Source organism: Lepisosteus platostomus, chromosome 7, assembly GCF_059453375.1.
Source record: "Lepisosteus platostomus isolate fLepPlt1 chromosome 7, fLepPlt1.hap1, whole genome shotgun sequence".
NCBI classification, from domain to species: domain Eukaryota; kingdom Metazoa; phylum Chordata; class Actinopteri; order Semionotiformes; family Lepisosteidae; genus Lepisosteus; species Lepisosteus platostomus.
In genome coordinates this window covers 16068973-16088404 of record NC_142617.1, presented here as the reverse complement: position 1 = coordinate 16088404, position 19432 = coordinate 16068973, and the positions used below count along the sequence as shown (strand labels likewise).

At 35.3% G+C, this 19432-nt stretch overlaps 1 protein-coding gene across 1 annotated transcript in view; it reads right to left on the bottom strand.

Annotated features, from left to right (window-relative positions):
* Positions 1-5257: 5257 nt before the first annotated feature.
* The window catches only part of c4 (complement component 4), a 30131-nt gene continuing 15956 nt past the window's right edge, over positions 5258-19432 (bottom strand). The window contains exons 24-41 of the mRNA XM_088639495.1: positions 19029-19232; positions 18374-18449; positions 17854-18010; positions 17360-17464; positions 16745-16913; positions 15593-15807; positions 14650-14805; positions 13126-13185; positions 12164-12254; positions 11138-11309; positions 10068-10155; positions 9623-9697; positions 8882-8984; positions 8501-8590; positions 7788-7880; positions 7613-7696; positions 6122-6266; positions 5258-5616 (exon numbers count right to left, since the gene is read on the bottom strand). Of these exons, the coding sequence (XP_088495621.1) occupies positions 5475-5616; positions 6122-6266; positions 7613-7696; positions 7788-7880; positions 8501-8590; positions 8882-8984; positions 9623-9697; positions 10068-10155; positions 11138-11309; positions 12164-12254; positions 13126-13185; positions 14650-14805; positions 15593-15807; positions 16745-16913; positions 17360-17464; positions 17854-18010; positions 18374-18449; positions 19029-19232 (2225 nt within the window). The 3' untranslated portion in view covers positions 5258-5474. The remainder of the gene's footprint in view (positions 5617-6121; positions 6267-7612; positions 7697-7787; positions 7881-8500; positions 8591-8881; positions 8985-9622; positions 9698-10067; positions 10156-11137; positions 11310-12163; positions 12255-13125; positions 13186-14649; positions 14806-15592; positions 15808-16744; positions 16914-17359; positions 17465-17853; positions 18011-18373; positions 18450-19028; positions 19233-19432) is intronic.

The window sequence follows — 19432 nt, the reverse complement described above, 5'->3', positions numbered from 1 at the left end:
TATTTTCTAACCCCAATCATGTGCAGTGTTATGGTCATTAACTTCTACCAGTGCATGAAACAAGACTTCGAGCAGAATTTTGTAACAAGTTATCAAGAAAGAGACATTGTCTACATTAAACACTATGTAATTGTTTATTTGAATGGTAGAATTTTATCTATTTGAAAAAGTTAGCAGACATTGAATTGGAAAAAGTCACTTCTTTCAGTCCTCTTTTTTAGGGCACTTTGGATTTTTTGGCTATTGAATAGACACTTCACATCACCGGTGTAAAGAAGAAAATCGAGTATTGCGGTGGTCAGAGTGGTATTTCAACAATTACGTTACATATTCAATAAAAATCCGAATAATGTTCAACCTCCAACAGTTCAAAATGAGGTGGCAAATTGTAAAATAAATGTGGGGCGATTTGCTTTGGAAAATCTTTGTAACAGCGGATTATTGATCTCAGTTTAATAAATACATTTAGCCAGGAGTCTTTATTTCATTATCCGTAAACCACATAATGTACTGGCCATAAAAAAAAAACTTTTAAAAGTGACAAAATCACTGACCTATCAGGAAAATGTCAATCTTCTTTTGAAGGTAGTCGACTGGTGTTCCATTCCAACAACAGGACGTCTACTGTTTGAGTCACAAGCTTGTGGTGTGTGTGTGGTCACTGCTGGAAATAATACAAGCTTTACATCTGCAATGCATGCTTTGTGCCATGTTCCAGATGCTGTTTTGTGGTTGCCATGAATCACTACAAGTAATTTACTTAAACAGCTAGACACTCCCTATCAGATGATCTGTTGTAAACAGCAACTACTGCGTCATTCTGCCTTTCTGCACCACACTTTCTTACCTTCATCTGGTTAAAACCTATAGGACAAAACCTATATTTGTCACTTAATCCTTGGCTCCACTGCTGGAAAGTGTGTCTGGCGTAACTTAATCCAGCCCCTAACATACTGTATCAATGGCATACAGTCTTTATTCTATTCATAAGAGGGAGCTTGTTTGTTCTGTCCTGTTCTGTTCAATTTTTTCCCTTGATTTTCAACAGTCTTGGCATTCAAAAGGTTAATTCACCTTATTACCTGTGCCCACTCCACTCTCACTAATTAGGTAATTTAATGCTCATGCAACTGTTGCTGAAACACTGTCAATCATGGATGATCAATCATTCAAAATGACATCACAAACATCCATTTAATATGTAAATATGTATTTTTTTTCTAGAAATACACATGCAAAGAATGGTTTCTTCTGATGCTTTGTATAGAATAAAGAAGTGCCCCCAAATGGTAAGTCAATACTGGTCTTAATAGAAAAGGTTCACTTTACTGAGGGTTGATATTTGAACAAGCTTAAGTCAGGAGGAACAGAGCCATGAGTGTCCTGGTTTGCCACAGAAACTGTTTGACAGGAGCCATTAAGTAACACAATGAACTGAAAATCTGAAACAGAAGAACTTGAAGCTCCTCGTTTTGAAACACTAGTAAATGTTAATTAAGGTGAAGCACAAATTTTAAAAACAAGTTGAGGAGAAAAAAAGAATGGAGCAGTGGATTGTTATACAAATGCAGCAGGTTTTTACATGCTTTGATAAGACAAAAGTAGTCTGTTACCAGGCCTTGCTAGTTTTCTTGTTTCATGTACCATTTAATTTCATGGTAATAATTCATTGTAAATTCTGCTGAACTATCAGGATTATTTGTCATGGTCATTGGACACTATACCTTTAAAGCAGCAAAATGTTTATCTAAACCAAAAAAGTAAAGCTGAACCAATTCAACAAATTGCATTACTGAATGCTGCAGGGTTGATAAAGCATTAATAAACTGATTAAGCATTATCTTATCAAGGGGATGATTGTGATTTATTTCAAGTTTTTACACAAGCATATTTGTTTCTTTGATGTACCACATGCGAGAAACAACAACCACAAACAACATCATGCGTAAACTGTTAAAAAGATGTTTCTGAAAGAGTACATGCAGAAAACATTGGAATGACTCTTAAGGTTTGCTTCTCTTAAAATAATGTCATACTTGTACAGTATGTACTGTAAGTGTGTTTGCTGGCAGGTCTTTACAAAACTTTGCTGGTACAGTATATTATCAGTTTGAAAAGAATCAAAATATTTTTACTTTTCAGAAGGGCTTGCATTGAGCAGTATCTTTGTAAGACACATTGTAAAGCTCTGTAAAGTAAGGAATTGATTGGTCGAAGGGTTCTTTACTGTTTTCTATAATGTATTCATGTCTACAGAAGAATTAATGTGAAGCGATCCTTGCTTAAGATTTGAAGCTGTGAGTGAAAGGCTGGCACTTTCTCTTCTACCCTCTGGCAGAACGGAAGTCAACACTAAATGTTAATTTAAATGTTATAATTGAAATCCTTTTAATAATGTAAATGGATAATTTAACCTGAAGTCTCAATAATCATAAGGCATTTTCATAGTGCTACGTAATTGAAAATCTTTAAATAGTGGCACTTTAACATTTCACTGAGATGCCTAAAACAATTTTAAGGGTGGATTTGTTGGATCTGGGGTACTGGCATATTATAAGCTTCATCCCAGTAATAATGTAAGGTTTGGTAAAATGTTATTGTCTTCATCTGTTCAGCGGGATAGAAAATTATTTAATCTTCCTTACTTCTAACTTCTTCTGAAGTTAGTTGGCCTTATTTTAAAAATGAACTAGTACCTTTAATGGAGAGTAGATAAAATGTTTGCCTTTTCTTCAGTAGACATGAGGCTCAACCAAATTCACTCTTTGTTGAGACTAATGGAAGTCATTTTGTGGTGCTGTTAAAATTTGAAAGATGGTTGAAGTTATGTGAAAAAGATGTAAATGTTAAATGTGGCTTGGATCATAATTTGTGTACTTGTATGTACTTCAGCCTTTTTTGACAATTTTCCTGCCCCATTCATAGGAATCCATTTTGTGTGCTCAAGTTTAAGCACGGTTTTGTATCCTCAGTTAGTCATGCCACAACAAACCCATTCCTGTAGTGTGTAGGTATTCTACAGCTAGTGCCTAACAGACATCCAACCCAAATTCTAAAAAAGAACTTTAGTTCAGAAAACCTGGACATGTACTGTAAGAAACTTATGGGTTGGTAATTCTAATCCCTTGAAGTTGTTCTAAAAATGTACTGAAGCTAAAAATCTCTGGTGTTAGACAGCACTGCATAGAATGCTTTGATTTGAACTACCCATTCTTAAACTGAATTCAGTTTGGCAGTAAGGTGTCACTTGGCCCCATAATACTCTGAGAGAGAACAGGATTTTAAACTTTTGTCTTTACTACAGTTACCGGAAGTGAATAACATCAGAAAATATTATTTTCCTAAACCACAGCCGTGCTCAGATAATGCGCTTAGCTTGCTACACTGTGCTAATGATATGATGAACATCATTGCAATCATGAGTCAGGGCATGGATTCCTTTTAACGTTTGGAATCGGTCGTGGAAACAAAGTAAACTGCGGCTTTAAACCGTGGAGAAACTCACCAACAGCAGAATACAGTTTTTAATGCAAGAAAGACAAGATATCAAATTCAAAGTTAACAATTACGTCTTTCAAAGCTTTAATATGATAGGTTTTAATGTATCTGTCCATTTTTAATGTCCCCTGTGACCGTGGAGCCCGTTGACCTCCCTATCTAAAATAAATGAGACCTTTTTGAAAGTCTGAAAGTGGCTTTTATACCGGATTTTTCATTTGCCTAGAAAACCCAATCTGAGGATGATGCCGAAACATACAATGAGCCCCAGGGGGCTGAGTTATCTATTCAAGGCTTTACAGGCTGCCTGCTCAGTGTCCAAGTGAAAGTAATTTAACATCCATGCTGTCAGTACTGATGCCAAGGCTCTCCAGTTAACAAATGTTCTAAAATCTGAAAAGAATGAGTTCACATCCTTGCTTTCTTATCAAGCTCTTTTTTTCTTTCTGGATAGGTATAACTTAACCACAGCGAACAGAGTCTGCTAAATAAACTCTGTCACACAAACTGGGCATGTTATTACCCTAGGTACTGCATCAGCAAGACAAACAGTTTCTGGTAAAAAGCACAGGCAAAATTGTGAAGTTTCAATAATGGGGCTTCCTAAACTGATAGGAACTACTTTTCTGATTATATTTTTTGTGAGTCTTGATATGATATTGGGCACTTTAGTATAATTTGCACTTACAGCCCCAGATAATTTGTTTTGGCAATATATCCATTCTGTAAATATTGCTCAGAGGCAAAACTGATAGAGTTCATGGCAGGAAAAAAAACTTGAATTTCACTTGAAGGTTAGATTTAAGTTTTTGCCACTATTGTTTTCAATCCAGTAGCAGAATATCTGTTTAGTAAAGACTTGTATTACATCATCCTTTGAACGTACAATAATCACAGTATTTTGAATCCTGGAAAAACAAAACTTTCCCTTTTAAATCATGGAGTCATATGGTCACCCTCGTTCTCCTATGACTGAATGAATGTATACATTAGAGTTTCAATGTATTACACCCACAGCCATAGCGTAGCTGTAGAATCCAGATGGTATAGCTATAGAGGCCAGCACTGGTCTGTTGTTTTAGTAGCCTATTGTCACTGTAACACTGAATACAGTAATTTACTCCTTTTACTAAGAGAACCATGTTATGGAAAAATAAAAATATTTATGTTTTAAACACAGAAATGATATTAAATGGTTTATCTATTAAATGTGTATGTTGTGCTGTTTTCCCAGTTATATTGAACCAAACAAATCATGCTTTATAGGGTGTAATTCATGTAGAAATGATAGAGATGTTAAAGTTCCTGGGGTAATATACAGAATATAATATATATACAGTATATACTGTACACTTTCTCTGTGAGATTTTGATATGGCAATCTGAAACCCAAACACAGAAAAGGGGATTCACACCGAAAAAGCACAGTTCTGCTTTATGTGGAGCTCTGCTGTACATTATTTCTGTCAGTATTCTGCACATTATTGATTATGCAGGATCATTTTGTTTAATTTTGTTGTTTTGTGTTAATTTTATCATGAAAAAGTTTAGTGTTGCGTTACAAAATGTTTCACAGCCAACCATCTGCTTTCCCCAAATTTTATATTAAATGCTCCACCAGTTAAGTTCCAATTATATAATTTAAAATATTGGCGTTGGCCCCAGAATCTAAAGAAGATGTGTGAAAAATATTATAATGAAATACTGAACTGTTTTATTTCAGCATTCATTAAGACACAAAAAACAAGATGCTCAGAAACTTTAATATGATAAACTGTTTCTTGTACTTTATTGTAATCATACTTTATTTCAGTTTATTGTCACATGCACAAGTACTTTAGGAAGCATTTGAGTATGATTTAAAGGAAAGGTGTAGTGTTTTAATAGTTTCTACGTTTTGTCTAACAGTGACATTCTATACATTACCTTTTAGTAGTGTAATGTGATATGTTTAGAGCTGAAAATCAATGCTTTCATTTAAAACCTGCATTGGTTTATTTCATACTCCTGCATGAAATCACGGAGTAAACTGCAAGCTTTTCGGCTTTTGCTTGCCTTGCATTTTCCTTCTTCCGGAATTTCTTCAACCCATGTTTCATGATTAAGGAAATATTGGATACTGTAACAGAAACAGTCATTATCATCAAATCACCAAATTTATATTGCGTCACTAGATACAGTAAATGCCTTGATTGTTTACTTTTATTTTTGAAGGGGATGTGATCATGAGGAAAAGAGTGTACATTAACTTGATACCATTGCATCTTAGTGTCATAGTACAATAATGAAAACTAATTGGGAGATAAGGCAAATGCATATGTTACATTAAGGTGCCTTTCCCTAAGGTGCTTTGCTACAACTTCTTTACATTCTGAAAGGTCACATATCATTGAAGTCTGAATGTGCTGCTTAAGATCTTAGCTTCTCAGGGAAACATCTGCTATACAGTATAATGCAGAGTCATTAACATTCTATGAGAGTTTCTTTTTACTGTATATCACTGTTAGATAATTAGGACACATACTGTAAAATAACAAAACATGAATACAAAGCTCAGAGAAAATTGAATCTGATATGGTCGAGGCATACAGCATTTGGATATTTAACCCACTTGATTTACTTACTTTCCATTGGTATCAGTAGTGTCTGTGGTTTCTCCGTCTTTACCCATCACCAGATATACCTTGCCTACTTTCATTGAAAATTCACAAGAATGTCGCTTGACCAGGTTGCGAAAGAGGTGACCAGTTTGTATGGCTTCATCTTTACCTATTATTTAAAAAGATGGTATTATAATATAAAGAGCCAACAGATATTACTCAAAACAACATGCATCAAAATGTTAATTTAGTGAGTCATGGTAACGTCGCAAGTAAGATCAGCTCTGTTAATAAAACATACTGATTACATATTGTACACTCCCTACAATCTTACAAACAAAATTACAATCTTGTAATAGTGGTGACAGAGGTGAAGCAAACATTTGGGTTCTTACCCATATTTTTAAATTCAAATCAATAACTGATGTTCAATGTAGACAAGCACAGAAAATCAAACACAATCAAACTACATGCAATATGGGAAAGACAGAAATATTCTACTTTTGAAAAGTGTGTTTATGTTAACATGCCACTTACATCTTTTAGATGTAAACCATGGAAAGGTAAACAATTTTAGAATGTACAGTACATAGTACAGTTAAAAATGTAGAAATCAAGTTGGGATGTTAAAATAGTAGACTAGTAATACCACATTGATAATATTGCATAAAGTGTACACTATTAAAACCACATTGCATAAAATGTGATCATCAGGTTATAAGAAAATAGAACTTAAAACATTCTTTAAAGGAATGTCAGTCACTAACAAGCTAAAAGAATTAATACTTTTGAGTGATGAACAGACTATTCAGCTCTTCAAGAATTCTCAACGACATTGACTAAGTCAGCAATATGGATTTATTGGAAATGAACAGTAAAACAAACCAGAGGATACAAGTGCTTTTAAAATTGAGACCAGGAGACACTTTTTTTACCCAGAGGCTTGTGGAAGTCTGGGACAGGCTACTAAGCCACATTGTTGATGCTGATATCCTGACTTCTTTTAAGAACAGGCTAGATGAAATCCTTGGATCAATTACCTAAGAGTGACTAAACACTAAATGAGCTGAATAACTTCTTCCTTTTCTTTTTAACCATTGTTATGTTCTGAACTTGGTGGCACGGTGACTGGCATTGTTGCCTTGCAGTGCTGGGACCCACGGTTCAATTCCTGGAGTTTTATGTGTGTGGAGTTTGTATGTTCTCCCTGTGCTTTTGTGAGTTTCCAACCCCAGTCCAAAGGCATACTGGTAAGGTGATGGGTTTCTGGTATGCAAGTTGTCTCTCTGTCTGTGTCCTGTGAAGAACTGGTGTCAGGGTGTATCCTTCCTTATGCCTGTTGCTTTCTGAGCTAAGCTCCAGATCCCCTGTTACCCTGTATTGGATGAATGTTCTGAACTATTTCTGTTCAGAGTGGATGAAGCCACTTATCACATTCTATTCACATTTTCAAAGATGGAAATTAATCAGTTAACTGAATTATAAAAAGAAAGGCTGGGATATGGCAATACTCACTGATTCTTAGGGGTTTGGTAATCTTGACAGCAAAATACTCAAAGACACCATCATGGGTTGTGTTAAGGACAGTCACCACATAAACTGTTTGGAAAAAAAATGTAATAGAGCATTAAAGACATGTTTCTTTCTACGCACATAGTATAATGGAGCAAAGTTATAAAAATTGTCTCACCATAATCTACAATTGGTTTGTAGCATGCAAAACTTCGGCGAGTATCTTCATTCATGTTCTTACTGAAGGTTGATTTAATTTTGGGGAAGCGTCCTTAGAAAAAAAATAAAATGACAGTCATAAGACAATGGTACACGTGTTTTTGCTGCAGGGAATCTAATTTACTTTTTAAAACTTTAAAATCGTTTAAAAAGAGTTCGAAATATACACTTGTAACACAACGGGGGCTCAGGCGGGCACCCTTGCCGCATTAGGTCGGCCCCCCACCGTTGGGGGCTCGAACCCGGGACTCCCGCGTCACTCAGCAGGGACCCAGCCCGGTGAGCTAAAGAGAGGTCTCCCTACAGCCCAGTAGCTGTAGTCCTGCTATCACAGGGAAGGGCGGTGACGTCACCTGCTCTGGTAAGCCAGCTCTTACACAGTACCTGTCGGCTGTAAGCGTTACACACTGAATAAAAAAACAACTTGTATAGAAATACATTTTTGAGACTAATTTAAGAATCCCTTTTATGAGAAATGACAAACTGGATGATAGAAAGGAAGCTGTGTGATTTTTATGTTAAAGCATAGCAATATAAAATATGAATTTTAAATTAATGGTGCATTGACCTTATTGGTGCATAATAGGGAAACCTGATAACATTTTGATTCTTGCACAGTTCCTACATTAATATTGACAGAAGAATTTTGCTGAGCAATAGCATTTAACTTACCTTCTGCACAGACACATACATCTTTACTGCACAGCTTAGAGACCATAGGGCTTTGCCTGGGTGCACTGTAAAACACATTGCATCTCCTACCTAAAAAAGTAACATATTTATCCATAACACAAAAGACAACATTACACATTGCTAACAATAAAATGAAAAGCCCATAACACAAACATGTAAAAACTAAAATCTCAAAATAGCTAGGCTTCTTCCTTGTGTTGTTTTTCATCGAATTCCCCAATAATGTCTTCTCAGGTGCATTGATGTTATCTTTCTAACAGGAAGCGTCTGTAATTTACATGAGAAATTTGCAAATCCTTAAAAATAAGATTAATAATAAGAAGAATACAAAATTATGCTTTTTTGCTTTATTTTACTCACCAGGGTTATAATAATCATAGATGACTGCATTAGCAGGCTGCACCAAGCCAACCGGAGCAATCTGTTTTGCTGCAAATGTCACACATTCTTGTGTGTCTGTTATCTAGGGATAAAGACATTTGTGAGCTACATTTATGGTATATATACCAGTAGTATATAACGTTGTGTGTGTTGCTGTACTGTATATATTACTGCTGAACTAGACTGTAGCAAACATATTCCATGCTTTAGACAAGGGGTCTTTAATGCTGGTACTGGAGGGCAGCTGTGTCAGCAGGTGTTCTATGTCTCTTTAAAGATCGGAATTAAATTGTTGAATTTGTGCAACTAAGAAAATTATGAGTTGATTTACAATAGGTTTTTAAGATCTGAATAAGAATGGGATCCTGCAGACACATTGGTGTAGGTTAAGAATTGACAACTCCTGTTCGGGAATACATACTATAGGTTATGAAAAACCTTCTATAGTACAGTATGTGTATAAATTGTTGAATATTGCAACTCTATTAACAATGTTGGTTTCATTAAAGTTATAGTATTCAATTTATATACATTTCTTACAGTTTAGGTGCACATCTTGTCCTGGCCTTTTGAGTTAAGCGGGTCTACCTACTGTATACAGTACCCACATTCTGTACATTTATTCTCCAATTTAAGTAAATTCCTTCACAAAAACAACCCATCTGAAACATATCTGTATGAAAGCTGCCATTGAATTTGTGAGGGGTGATTATTTCCTACCTCATTAAAGTAGAGAAACAGTTTTCCTTTATCCAGATCATAATGGTCAAGGTATTTGTCTGTAGATTTCACCAGCTAAGACAGAAAATAAAATGTTACAGATACTGAAGTACATGTATATAAGCTAGAATGCTTCTTATTAATGCAAACTAAGTGAAAAGAAGATGTATTTATTTAAATTTCTCTTGTCCTTGTTCCTTGTTAATCTTGTGTATTTTGTTTCCAGAATAGAGGTGGCAAGTTTGCTTAATAGCAAAAGCTTTGAAAATCCCCATGTCATGATTTATCAAACTAGGCTTTAAAATGACTTGTAAAGAACAGAGCTGCATGTCAAAAATGTAAAAAAAAGAGAAAACATTAAATGGGAAAACTAAAATAAGGTTTAAAAGAAACAATTCAAAGTTAGAAAATTCTACTCCTGTTAAATAAAAAGTACAGTACATACATCTTCTAGATCCTGTGTTTTTGGTTCCAATCCACTCAGAAGTGAGATGTCTACAATCACCATTCCTGAAGAATTCCTCCCAATTGTGCTTTAAAATGAAAGAGGGAGAATTGTTTAATACAGTGTCGGAGTACAAATGTTCTGAGAGTTTTCAGATCAGTAATATAGTCAGTATTTTACATAGAACATAATAAAGAATTTAACGTGCTCCTAATATCCAGTATTGGGGTTTACTTAATGAACTTGAAAGCAACTAAATTACATCATTTTAATATCAGTGTGATATTAAGTGACAGTATCACTAAAGTGATATGTTCTATGATATTAGAGAGAAAATATATGAATTAAACTCTCAATCTTTTATTATTTTCTTTATTTCTTATACTTTTTATAACATATTGTAACGCAATGGGGTTCAGGCGGGCGCCCTTGCCGCATTAGGTCGGCCCCACACCGTCGGGGGCTCGAACCCGGGACTCCCGCGTCACTCAACAGGGACCCAGCCCGGTGAGCTAAAGAGATCTCTCCACAGCTCAGTAGCTGTAGTCCTGCTATCACAGGGAAGGGCGGCGACGTCACCGCTCTGGTAAGCCGGCTCTTACACACCCTGATGGCCGTATGCGTTACAATATTATAAATAACCAAACTAATTAGACAAATGTGCAGTCTTGCCACATATCCAGGAACACAGACTACTATATATCTATGCTTCAGGCAATTTTGTGTAACCTATAGTAAGATAAAGACTGCAAATGTAGCTCCTTAGCCATGACATAACCCCATAGAAACTAGCATGGACTTTCAAACAACATACAGTATTTTACTTAAATATGACTGACCCATTGGTCCAAATGACCAAACAACTTGTGCTAGTCTCAGGTTGCCCATAACTGGCTACAGAAGACTGTAAAAGCCCACTCTACCAGCATGAAGAATTTTACAAGTACAATAAGATTTGTTTAGTTAATGATGAAATATGAGTGAAAATACAGTACATTAAAGTAGCTGATTTTGCTGCAAATGGCCGTGCCAGAGATATCAACCCAAATTGACCTAAAGTGATCACTTACTTCACACACACAGTGTACAAGACAGAGCTCTCCTTCTCCTTGATGTCAATTTCACGTCTTTGTCTCCTTGTGTGCAGATCAAACCACTCAATCTTGCTCATGGGCTCATCTGCTGAAGGGATGCTGTCATAGTTATAATAATCATCCAGGTTGTCCCCATAATCATTGTAGTCTGCAATTTTAACACAAAAGGAGAGGTCTAGAAACACATGCATACATTTGTACTTTTATTTTCCAAAAAACTGTCATGCCTGAAATTTTGTGAGAAGTCCATTGTATTCTCAGGATTTGCAAATTTAGAGCATTTTCCTAAACATATTGGCAGAAATCCGAACTTTGGTTTATTTTCTTTATGGCATTGTATCAGCCATAAATTAACTGGCAGAAGGACAAAAAAATGGCGATTGAGGTTTCTGTTGGTAGATGCTACCATCCCTGGTGTATGTACAGTATGGTCTGGACTGTTTCCAATCAAAGCCACTGTCTCTGATGACTCCTACGGGCTAAAAAACATATACAGTAAACCCTTAATTATGTTTAAATATGTATGCTAATACACCATGGATCCTATATTCAAATACTTAGGCAATATTATTCCTATCATAAGATAAGATCACTTTATTAGCCATATCCAATTTCTTGCATTAGGAATTTGTCTTTTCACATAACCCAGCTTGCTCTCCATGAGAGACACAAGTACACAGACAGGGAGAGAGAAGCTTGGGGTCAGAGCATAGGGTCAGCTATTTATACAGCACCCCTGGAGTAGCTGGGGTTAACAGCCTTGCTCAGGGGCCAAACAGAGTAGGATTTCTCTGCTGGCCATGGGATTTGAACCAGCAACCTTCCAACCACAGGCACAGATCCTTAGCCACAGTGCCACCACTCCTCCTACTGGGAGGCAAGATGGATTGGAAGTTTGGAAGCACTTTGTATCAAGACACCCTTTGGGACTATGTAGTGTTTTTTTATTTACTGTAGTTTGCAGTGTAGAGTTAAACAATGTAAAAATAAAGGTAGACTTACTGAACTGAACTTCTCCTTGTAAGCTTACATGTAAATGAAAATAATCACATGCAGAGTCTGTCACCTTCATAGTCCTATATATCTGTACAAGCTAGAGCAAGAAAAGACAAAAATCAGAGCAAATATTTTTCTATTATTTTTCTATTATGATCATCTTAATATGACAAGATGCGCATTTATATGAAAGACAAAACTAAGTCGTCTTCTTCTTCTTTTTCACAGCCTTAGTCCCAGACTGTCCTGGGGTCAGTTGCTTTGGTTGCTCTTCTCCACTTGTCTCTGTCAAGCACATCTTCCTCACTCACTTCACATACCTCCATATCTTTTCTCACACAATCTATCCATCTCTTTCTAGGCCTGCCTCTTCCTCTGTTACCTTCCACCTCAAATTCCATTACCCTCTTTGTTACTTCCTCAACGTCCCTCCTCATGATATGTCCATACCACCGTAACCTCGCCTCTCGCATCTTCTCAACCACATCCACCACCCTACATCGTCTACAGATGTAGACAAAACTAAGTATTGAACACTATTCAGATTCTCAGGAAACGTACACATTCTGACCCATTGCTAAAAACTCAGGTTGTAAAAAACAGGCCGCTATATTAGCTTATGCAAACATTTTTTTATAGCAGTACAAATTTTGAAGACAGATCTAAATATAATATTTAATTTACGTCAATATATCAATCTGAAATGGAGAATACATCAATGTTATTTTTGTGAAATACAAAAAGTAAAACAAGCATTAAAATGATTAAATTTCATAACAAATACACCTTATTTAAATTTTATAATACTTAGAAATCATGTTTAGCTCTTAAAGATTACAAATAATAATTCAAACCTTTCAATAAAGCTATAAAGCAAACTAGAATTCCCATTTTGGCCATTAAGTTCCATCCAAGAGTGCAGTATTTTTGGAAATATGGAAAGCAAATGGTCAAGTAAGAAAACTTACTGTCAAAGTTCCACTTCCTTTTCCAGCAACATTGACAACAAGCTTTGATCCTGGTCTGACCTGTGTGGTGTGTTAGGAAATAGTTTAAAAACATTTTTTTACACTGTACTAAAACTTTATGATTTATTGGAGTTCAAATATTCTAAACCGTATCAATTTAATTGCATTATTTATATAAAATCAAGATTTGTACTAATTGCAAGTTCCATATTTTGACCAAAAATATATTAGAATTTTTTTTTTCCTGGAGTACAAAGTAGAACATTTCAGATTCACTCTGTAAGGTGGATGAATAAAGAAACAAAGAAAATAAAATAGGATAAGGGATCAGCAATACACTGAAGACCAAAGCTCTGCACGTTCAAATGCCCATTAACAGACGCCAACAAACTCTGTTAAACTATTTCTCTTCATTTCAATGGAAAGCTGATTAAAAAGAAACAACTACCTAAGTGCATTTTAGTTTTATTTTACCTTAAGGAATGTGCTCACATATTTGTTCTAAATTAAATTCTTTTACATTTCAGAACTCCTGTAGAAATTATTTCATGGTAAAGTAAATATCCATGATACTTGACTTGTGGCTCTTCCAATTCAAAGCTTAAAAGGAATTTTCTTTAAATGGGTCTATAATTATTAAATTGGGAAACAACAGAATAGTGATTTTGTTTCATTTTGAAAAGATTGAGGCTTCTTGAAATGGTATCCAAGATGTTCGCCATTCTAATTGCTTCAGTTCAATTTCAGAATGTAGATCCTGTTTTTTAATTTCATGTTATTCAATTACTGTAAATATGTAAACCATTAACTAATTCTCAATCAGAGATAAACGTTCCTTTTTCCAAAGTTTCTTTGTGTTAGTGTTGTTGGCTCTTCCTATCACTGTGAATAGTTTTTCACCAAGCAATTGTTCCCCCACTAATAGGAAATATGTTAGATTTACTGGATATGCATTGCTGCATTCTTAATCCTGCTCAGTGTGACTGGAACCATTTGATCCGATGATGTATCTCTGGAATGAACAGACTTCTACATTTAACACATTTATTTAGGATTCTGTAATTTTACAAAGATTGCTTTATGAAACCTGCCTACACTTCACCATGTCCTGTTTTTAACTGAATATCAGCATCACTTGTGCCACCTGCTGGCAGTTAACTAACTTAGAGGTCAGTCAATGAAAAAAAGTTTTCAATCAGTGGAAAGCGAATGCTAAAATTAAACTGGATTTTGGTACTGTGCATCACACAGACATTTGCTGCCCGTGCTGTACTGAGGAACCAATAATGTAAAGATAACTTTTGTGTGATTATGACAGAATGACTCTGTTTGAATCCCCCCTGAAAGTCATGAAAAGATAAGATTAGGTGGGCATCTGACTGAAATATATAAACAGGTATTGAGAAAGTCAGCCTCATGGACTTCAGAATCAACAGTGGGTGAGATCCCAGAACCAATTAGCTTCAAGCAACAAGAATGTAACATCTCTTTTGGACATTTCACAATAGGTAATAGCTAACGAACCTTGTGTGTTGGCTCAGTTAAGGCATTTATTTTAGTGAGGGAGACGGTGTCCTTTTTGCCTTTCCCGTGACAGAGTTCCACAGTCAGGTCCAAATCTTGCAAATCCAGGTTCATAATACTGTACTCTGCTAAAGCCTCTAAAGCCACAACCGTGTCCTGGACAGAGTAAGGAAAGCGTAAGGTATGAGGTTAAAACATTTTGGATACATTAAATGCCTGACATCTTAACAAAGTCCTATACAGTATATCTGTGAAAAGGACACAGATGTGTATTCTAAAAAGGATTATTAAAAGGTATGGTTTTAATAAGAGAACCACTGCGTATAAATTCAATATTAGGTAAAAGATTTTAGAATAAAAGGATGTATATACTATATATAATATATAATCTTTATATAAAAAAGGTAAGTTCAGACTATGCTGGTTGTACTTCTTTTTTGAAATGTAAAGGAAGTTTAAATCTTGAGAAATACCAAACAACAACAACAACAACAATAATAATAAGTGAGTAGCCCCTTCAGGTGTTCAGGTGGAGTACTAGAAAAGTATTTTGCCAGGGGGAATTTTAGAAAGATCATTTTGTCCTACAGAATATAGCACATTGTCTCTGGTCACTACATGGGTGCCTAAGTTTGCAGAGGGAACAGTGCCATCTTCTGCGCTACCAACTCCTTTTGCAGCAGCAACCTAACTTTCCAAAGAAGTTTCCTGCTCTATATTGAGCAATACTTAGTTTCTGAGATCTAACAAAAATGGACCATGAAGAGGTAACACTGCTACTAATAATATTTATCATTAAAATTGAAGTAATGATTATTTACATCCTTTTGGGGTTTTATTAAACCAGAATAGGGTAAGCTCACATGAAACGTCAACTTTCAGAAGGTCAAGCATTTTGCCTTAATCGTCGCAGACTGTTTTGTTGACAAGAAAGCAAGCCCACCTGTGTGGAACGAAATCCCCCTCCAAATCTGCGCTGTTCTGTAAGCCACTTAGCCACCGACGTTGCATATGTTCTGTCTTCTACCAGTAATGTCTGGAGTAGGGCATAGGCGGTAGTCTCCACAGATATTGAGTCTGCCTGAGGGTCCTTTGATTTTTGTTCCTTTTGTTTTAGTTGTAAATTACCATTCCCTTCCCAATGGCAGATTTTCTTTTCTGAAATAAAAAGGGAAACAAATCTGTAACTAGTGTTATGGAGCAATGTACTGAGGTACAGTGAACGTTTTGTGACAATACGTCTTTGGTGTCCTACAGTACATCATGGTTTTTGGATTTTAGATTGTGAACAAACAGGTCAGATTGCTTCAATAGTATTGGATAGTACTGATCATTGAGATAGCTTGAGTTATTTGTTTCTGTAAACAAATCCATTTTAAAACATGCGTTGAGTTCAAATTGCAAAAATCCATTGATTAAAAATAAGTTTAAACAGCCACTCAAAAAGCCATTGGAAACCGACAGACCAATTCCCCGCCTGAGTAGTGAAGGCCACTTTGTTGTCTTCGACGTGACTGAAGCAATCCTGTCTATGAGAAAAGCTGACTAAAGACTGGGATGCAGTTCTTCAACAATTGTGCCCCTCTTTTACCCAAGGATACACCCTGATTTGCCATAACCTTTATCATAGATAACAGATGAAAGAATGGATGTTCTGTATGTTTAAAATCTTTTTATCCAATCCATCAGAGTTCAGTGTTGTTTTTCATTTGTGCAGCTATATCCATAATGCATTTTAGAAATTCTTAAGTACAAAGAAAATTTTTTTTTTACTCATGTTCTGCTCCTTCCCTTTATGCCTACAGCTTTCTGCTTTTAAAAGCTGTCTTAAAGTAGCCACATAATTTGGCCATGTTACCGTGTATCAAATATCAGATAAATTAAAATAATAATTTAATGAAATATTTTATCTCTGCTTTTAGCTTCTAATACAGACAAGAACACTTTGTTAAAACTACTGGAACTGTAGCTGCTCGCAAGCAATGGATTTTGAAATGCCATTGTCAAAATCTCAGTGTCTTATTTCAGTCCTTTAGACACTCAAGAAAACTGGTTTAAAAGCAGCACACAGAACAGCTGGGAATTAGTAACTAACCTTCATCACATTTTGCAAGATCTCTCAGCTTCTGTTGTGCTTTAGTGGCAGCAGCACTCCTGAGTTTAGTTAGAGACAAAGCATATGCTGTAATAGCGATAGTGAAAGGCCGTTGAAGAGAATCCAGTTTCTGCTCCAAATACTGCACAGCCTTATTTATTGAACGTGTCTGAAAAGAAAGGAAGAACACTGCACATAAAGTTTTTTTTAAACCTAACCCTAACCATCACAATCATCATAAAACAACAGAGCGCCCACCATATACCGGAATGACTGACTTATTTAAAAGAAAATTAGATTTTAAAAAAGGGATAAGAGTTGTCATTGTGGGTTGTATTTAAAAGTATTTTTTTTGAGAATCATATGAACATTACATGAATTCCTCAAATACAGTAGATGCAACTCAAACTGTCATTATTTTTAACAGTATAGACTTATTTTTATTTAAAAAATTTATTTAAAATAAGCAACACATTATGACAAATTTAAAACAAGCAGAGCCTTATCTTTAGGGGTATTTGAAACTATTAAATCTGAGGTCTTGAAAATGTTTTGTTATACATACAGTAGTTTTTTTTCCCATATGCATAGTGATAAAGTCTGATAGATTTATACCACTTCTGTAATGTTGGGCTGCTGGAGGACTTCTGTGGAGTGATGCATTGCAATTATCACGAAGGAAGTCAACGAAAGATCTCCTTCAAATACCCCAACTCCACCCTGATATGAAAAAAAAATGTCATTACATAAAAAATTACGTTAATGCTCCTCAAATACTCCTTTTAGAATTATCTATCAAATATTGAGGGTTGCAAACACAGAACATTAAGGAACTTGAAACCTAGTGTATACACTTGAGATAAACTATTTATTTAACTAAAAATGTACTATTATATAAATGGTGCAATGACTGTTTGAGAACATCATCTCTAGTGAATGATTGCTCTTTTTGTCTTACATTAATTTCTAGGGCTTCTTGACTTTTCCTTGCTAGGATGAGAGTGTTTCACAGATGTACCCTAAAAGTATCTTTGACTACAGTAAGTCAAAAAAATGCTTAAATCAGTTCATAAACAGAAACATTACAAACCTTAAAAATCTTAATTTACCTGCATGGTCCTGTCATAAACTGGGTGTTGGTCATGGAAAGCGCCACTCTCAAGTTGTTGGGATATGAGATAAAAAACCGACTGACGAATATATTCATTTTCAATGTCTATATAGCGTCTGGTTCTGGTGAGCTCCTTTGCAATGAAGGCTGTCAACCTGAAAAAAGCCACAAATGTTTTAAATTGCATATTTAATTGTATCAATTCCTTTATTATTGTAATGTTGGAAGCTTCTGTAGCTTGTTTCTCTAATCTGTAGGACATTTTCAAAGGGAGTGTTCAGAGATATCAAAGGAAGCAAAACTACCTTCTTCTCCAAAATCAATTTATTTTGCCAGAGCAATAGAAAAACAGAATTGGGTTTTAAAATCACTTGTTAAGCAAGTGTTGAATACAAATATCTGATACAGCCTTTGAATGGTTTATTGATATGAGAGTGTGCGTATGCATACTCTGAATTAACTAAAGTATTTCAAAGTAAATGCAGAGTCGCTAAAACATGTTAAGTGTTAATCCTTACCACACACTACTAGGAGTCCAAGAAAATGCCCCATATGATCCATCGTCTTTTTTGAAGGTGAGTATTCTATTGTAGCCTAAAGAAAAAATGCTTGATCTTATTGTACTTTAAATGTAAATGTAAATGTAAAATTTATTTGATTTAAAATGAATACTGTAATTGAAATATTTAGACAGAGCCATCTACTGAATGTACAGTCATCTGTATTTTGATACATTTTAAGGCAATATGTCCAAGATACTTTAAATACACCCAGATCCCCATTCAAGTCTGTGAAATATAATAGTCTTTTTAATATTCTTAATAAGCAATATGTTTATTGTTTTATTAGGGCACAAGAATTTGCATATATATCCCACCCTTAATCCCAGAAAAAAAAAGTTTAAAATGATCAATTAATCAAATATTTATTAAAATTCTTCTGAAAACAAGAAAAACAAGGAAATGTACAGTAATATTCTTCAAATAATGGATCATATTTACACAATGGAATTAATTTGAAAAGAAGCAGCATGTCAAAACTGGTCAGAATGCACACAGTTATTTGTGCAATGGGCTTAAATATAAATGTATTATTTAACATTTGCTTGTGGCTTTTACATGTGTGCTTGGTTCTGTGTGAATAACCCCCCGGGAAGCAAAATGAAAGTCTTACCATTCTGAATCATTTCAATGGCTTCGTCTTTGCGCTCGGCTTTCAGGTATATCCACTGCTCGGTGGCATCGAGATACCTCATGGCGTGTATTGCTGGAGACATTGTCACCATGGTTTGCTCCGCACAGCCTTTTGGAAGCTGAATGAGCTTATCAACTCCTTCCAAGTTGAGGCAGTTTTCCACAGATTCTCCCATAACACCGCCTTATAAACACATATCGGAACAAATCAAATTAGAGGGACTGCGTGGAAAGAGACAAAATAATTTTGCTGCCGTGTGGTTTTGACCAAAAAATTGTACCTTTACTGTAAGAGGAAAATAGAGGAATAAAAAATATATAAATGTCAATTAAGAGAGAAGATGGGGTGTTTGGAGTCTCTTGTACAGTAGATCTATTTAACAA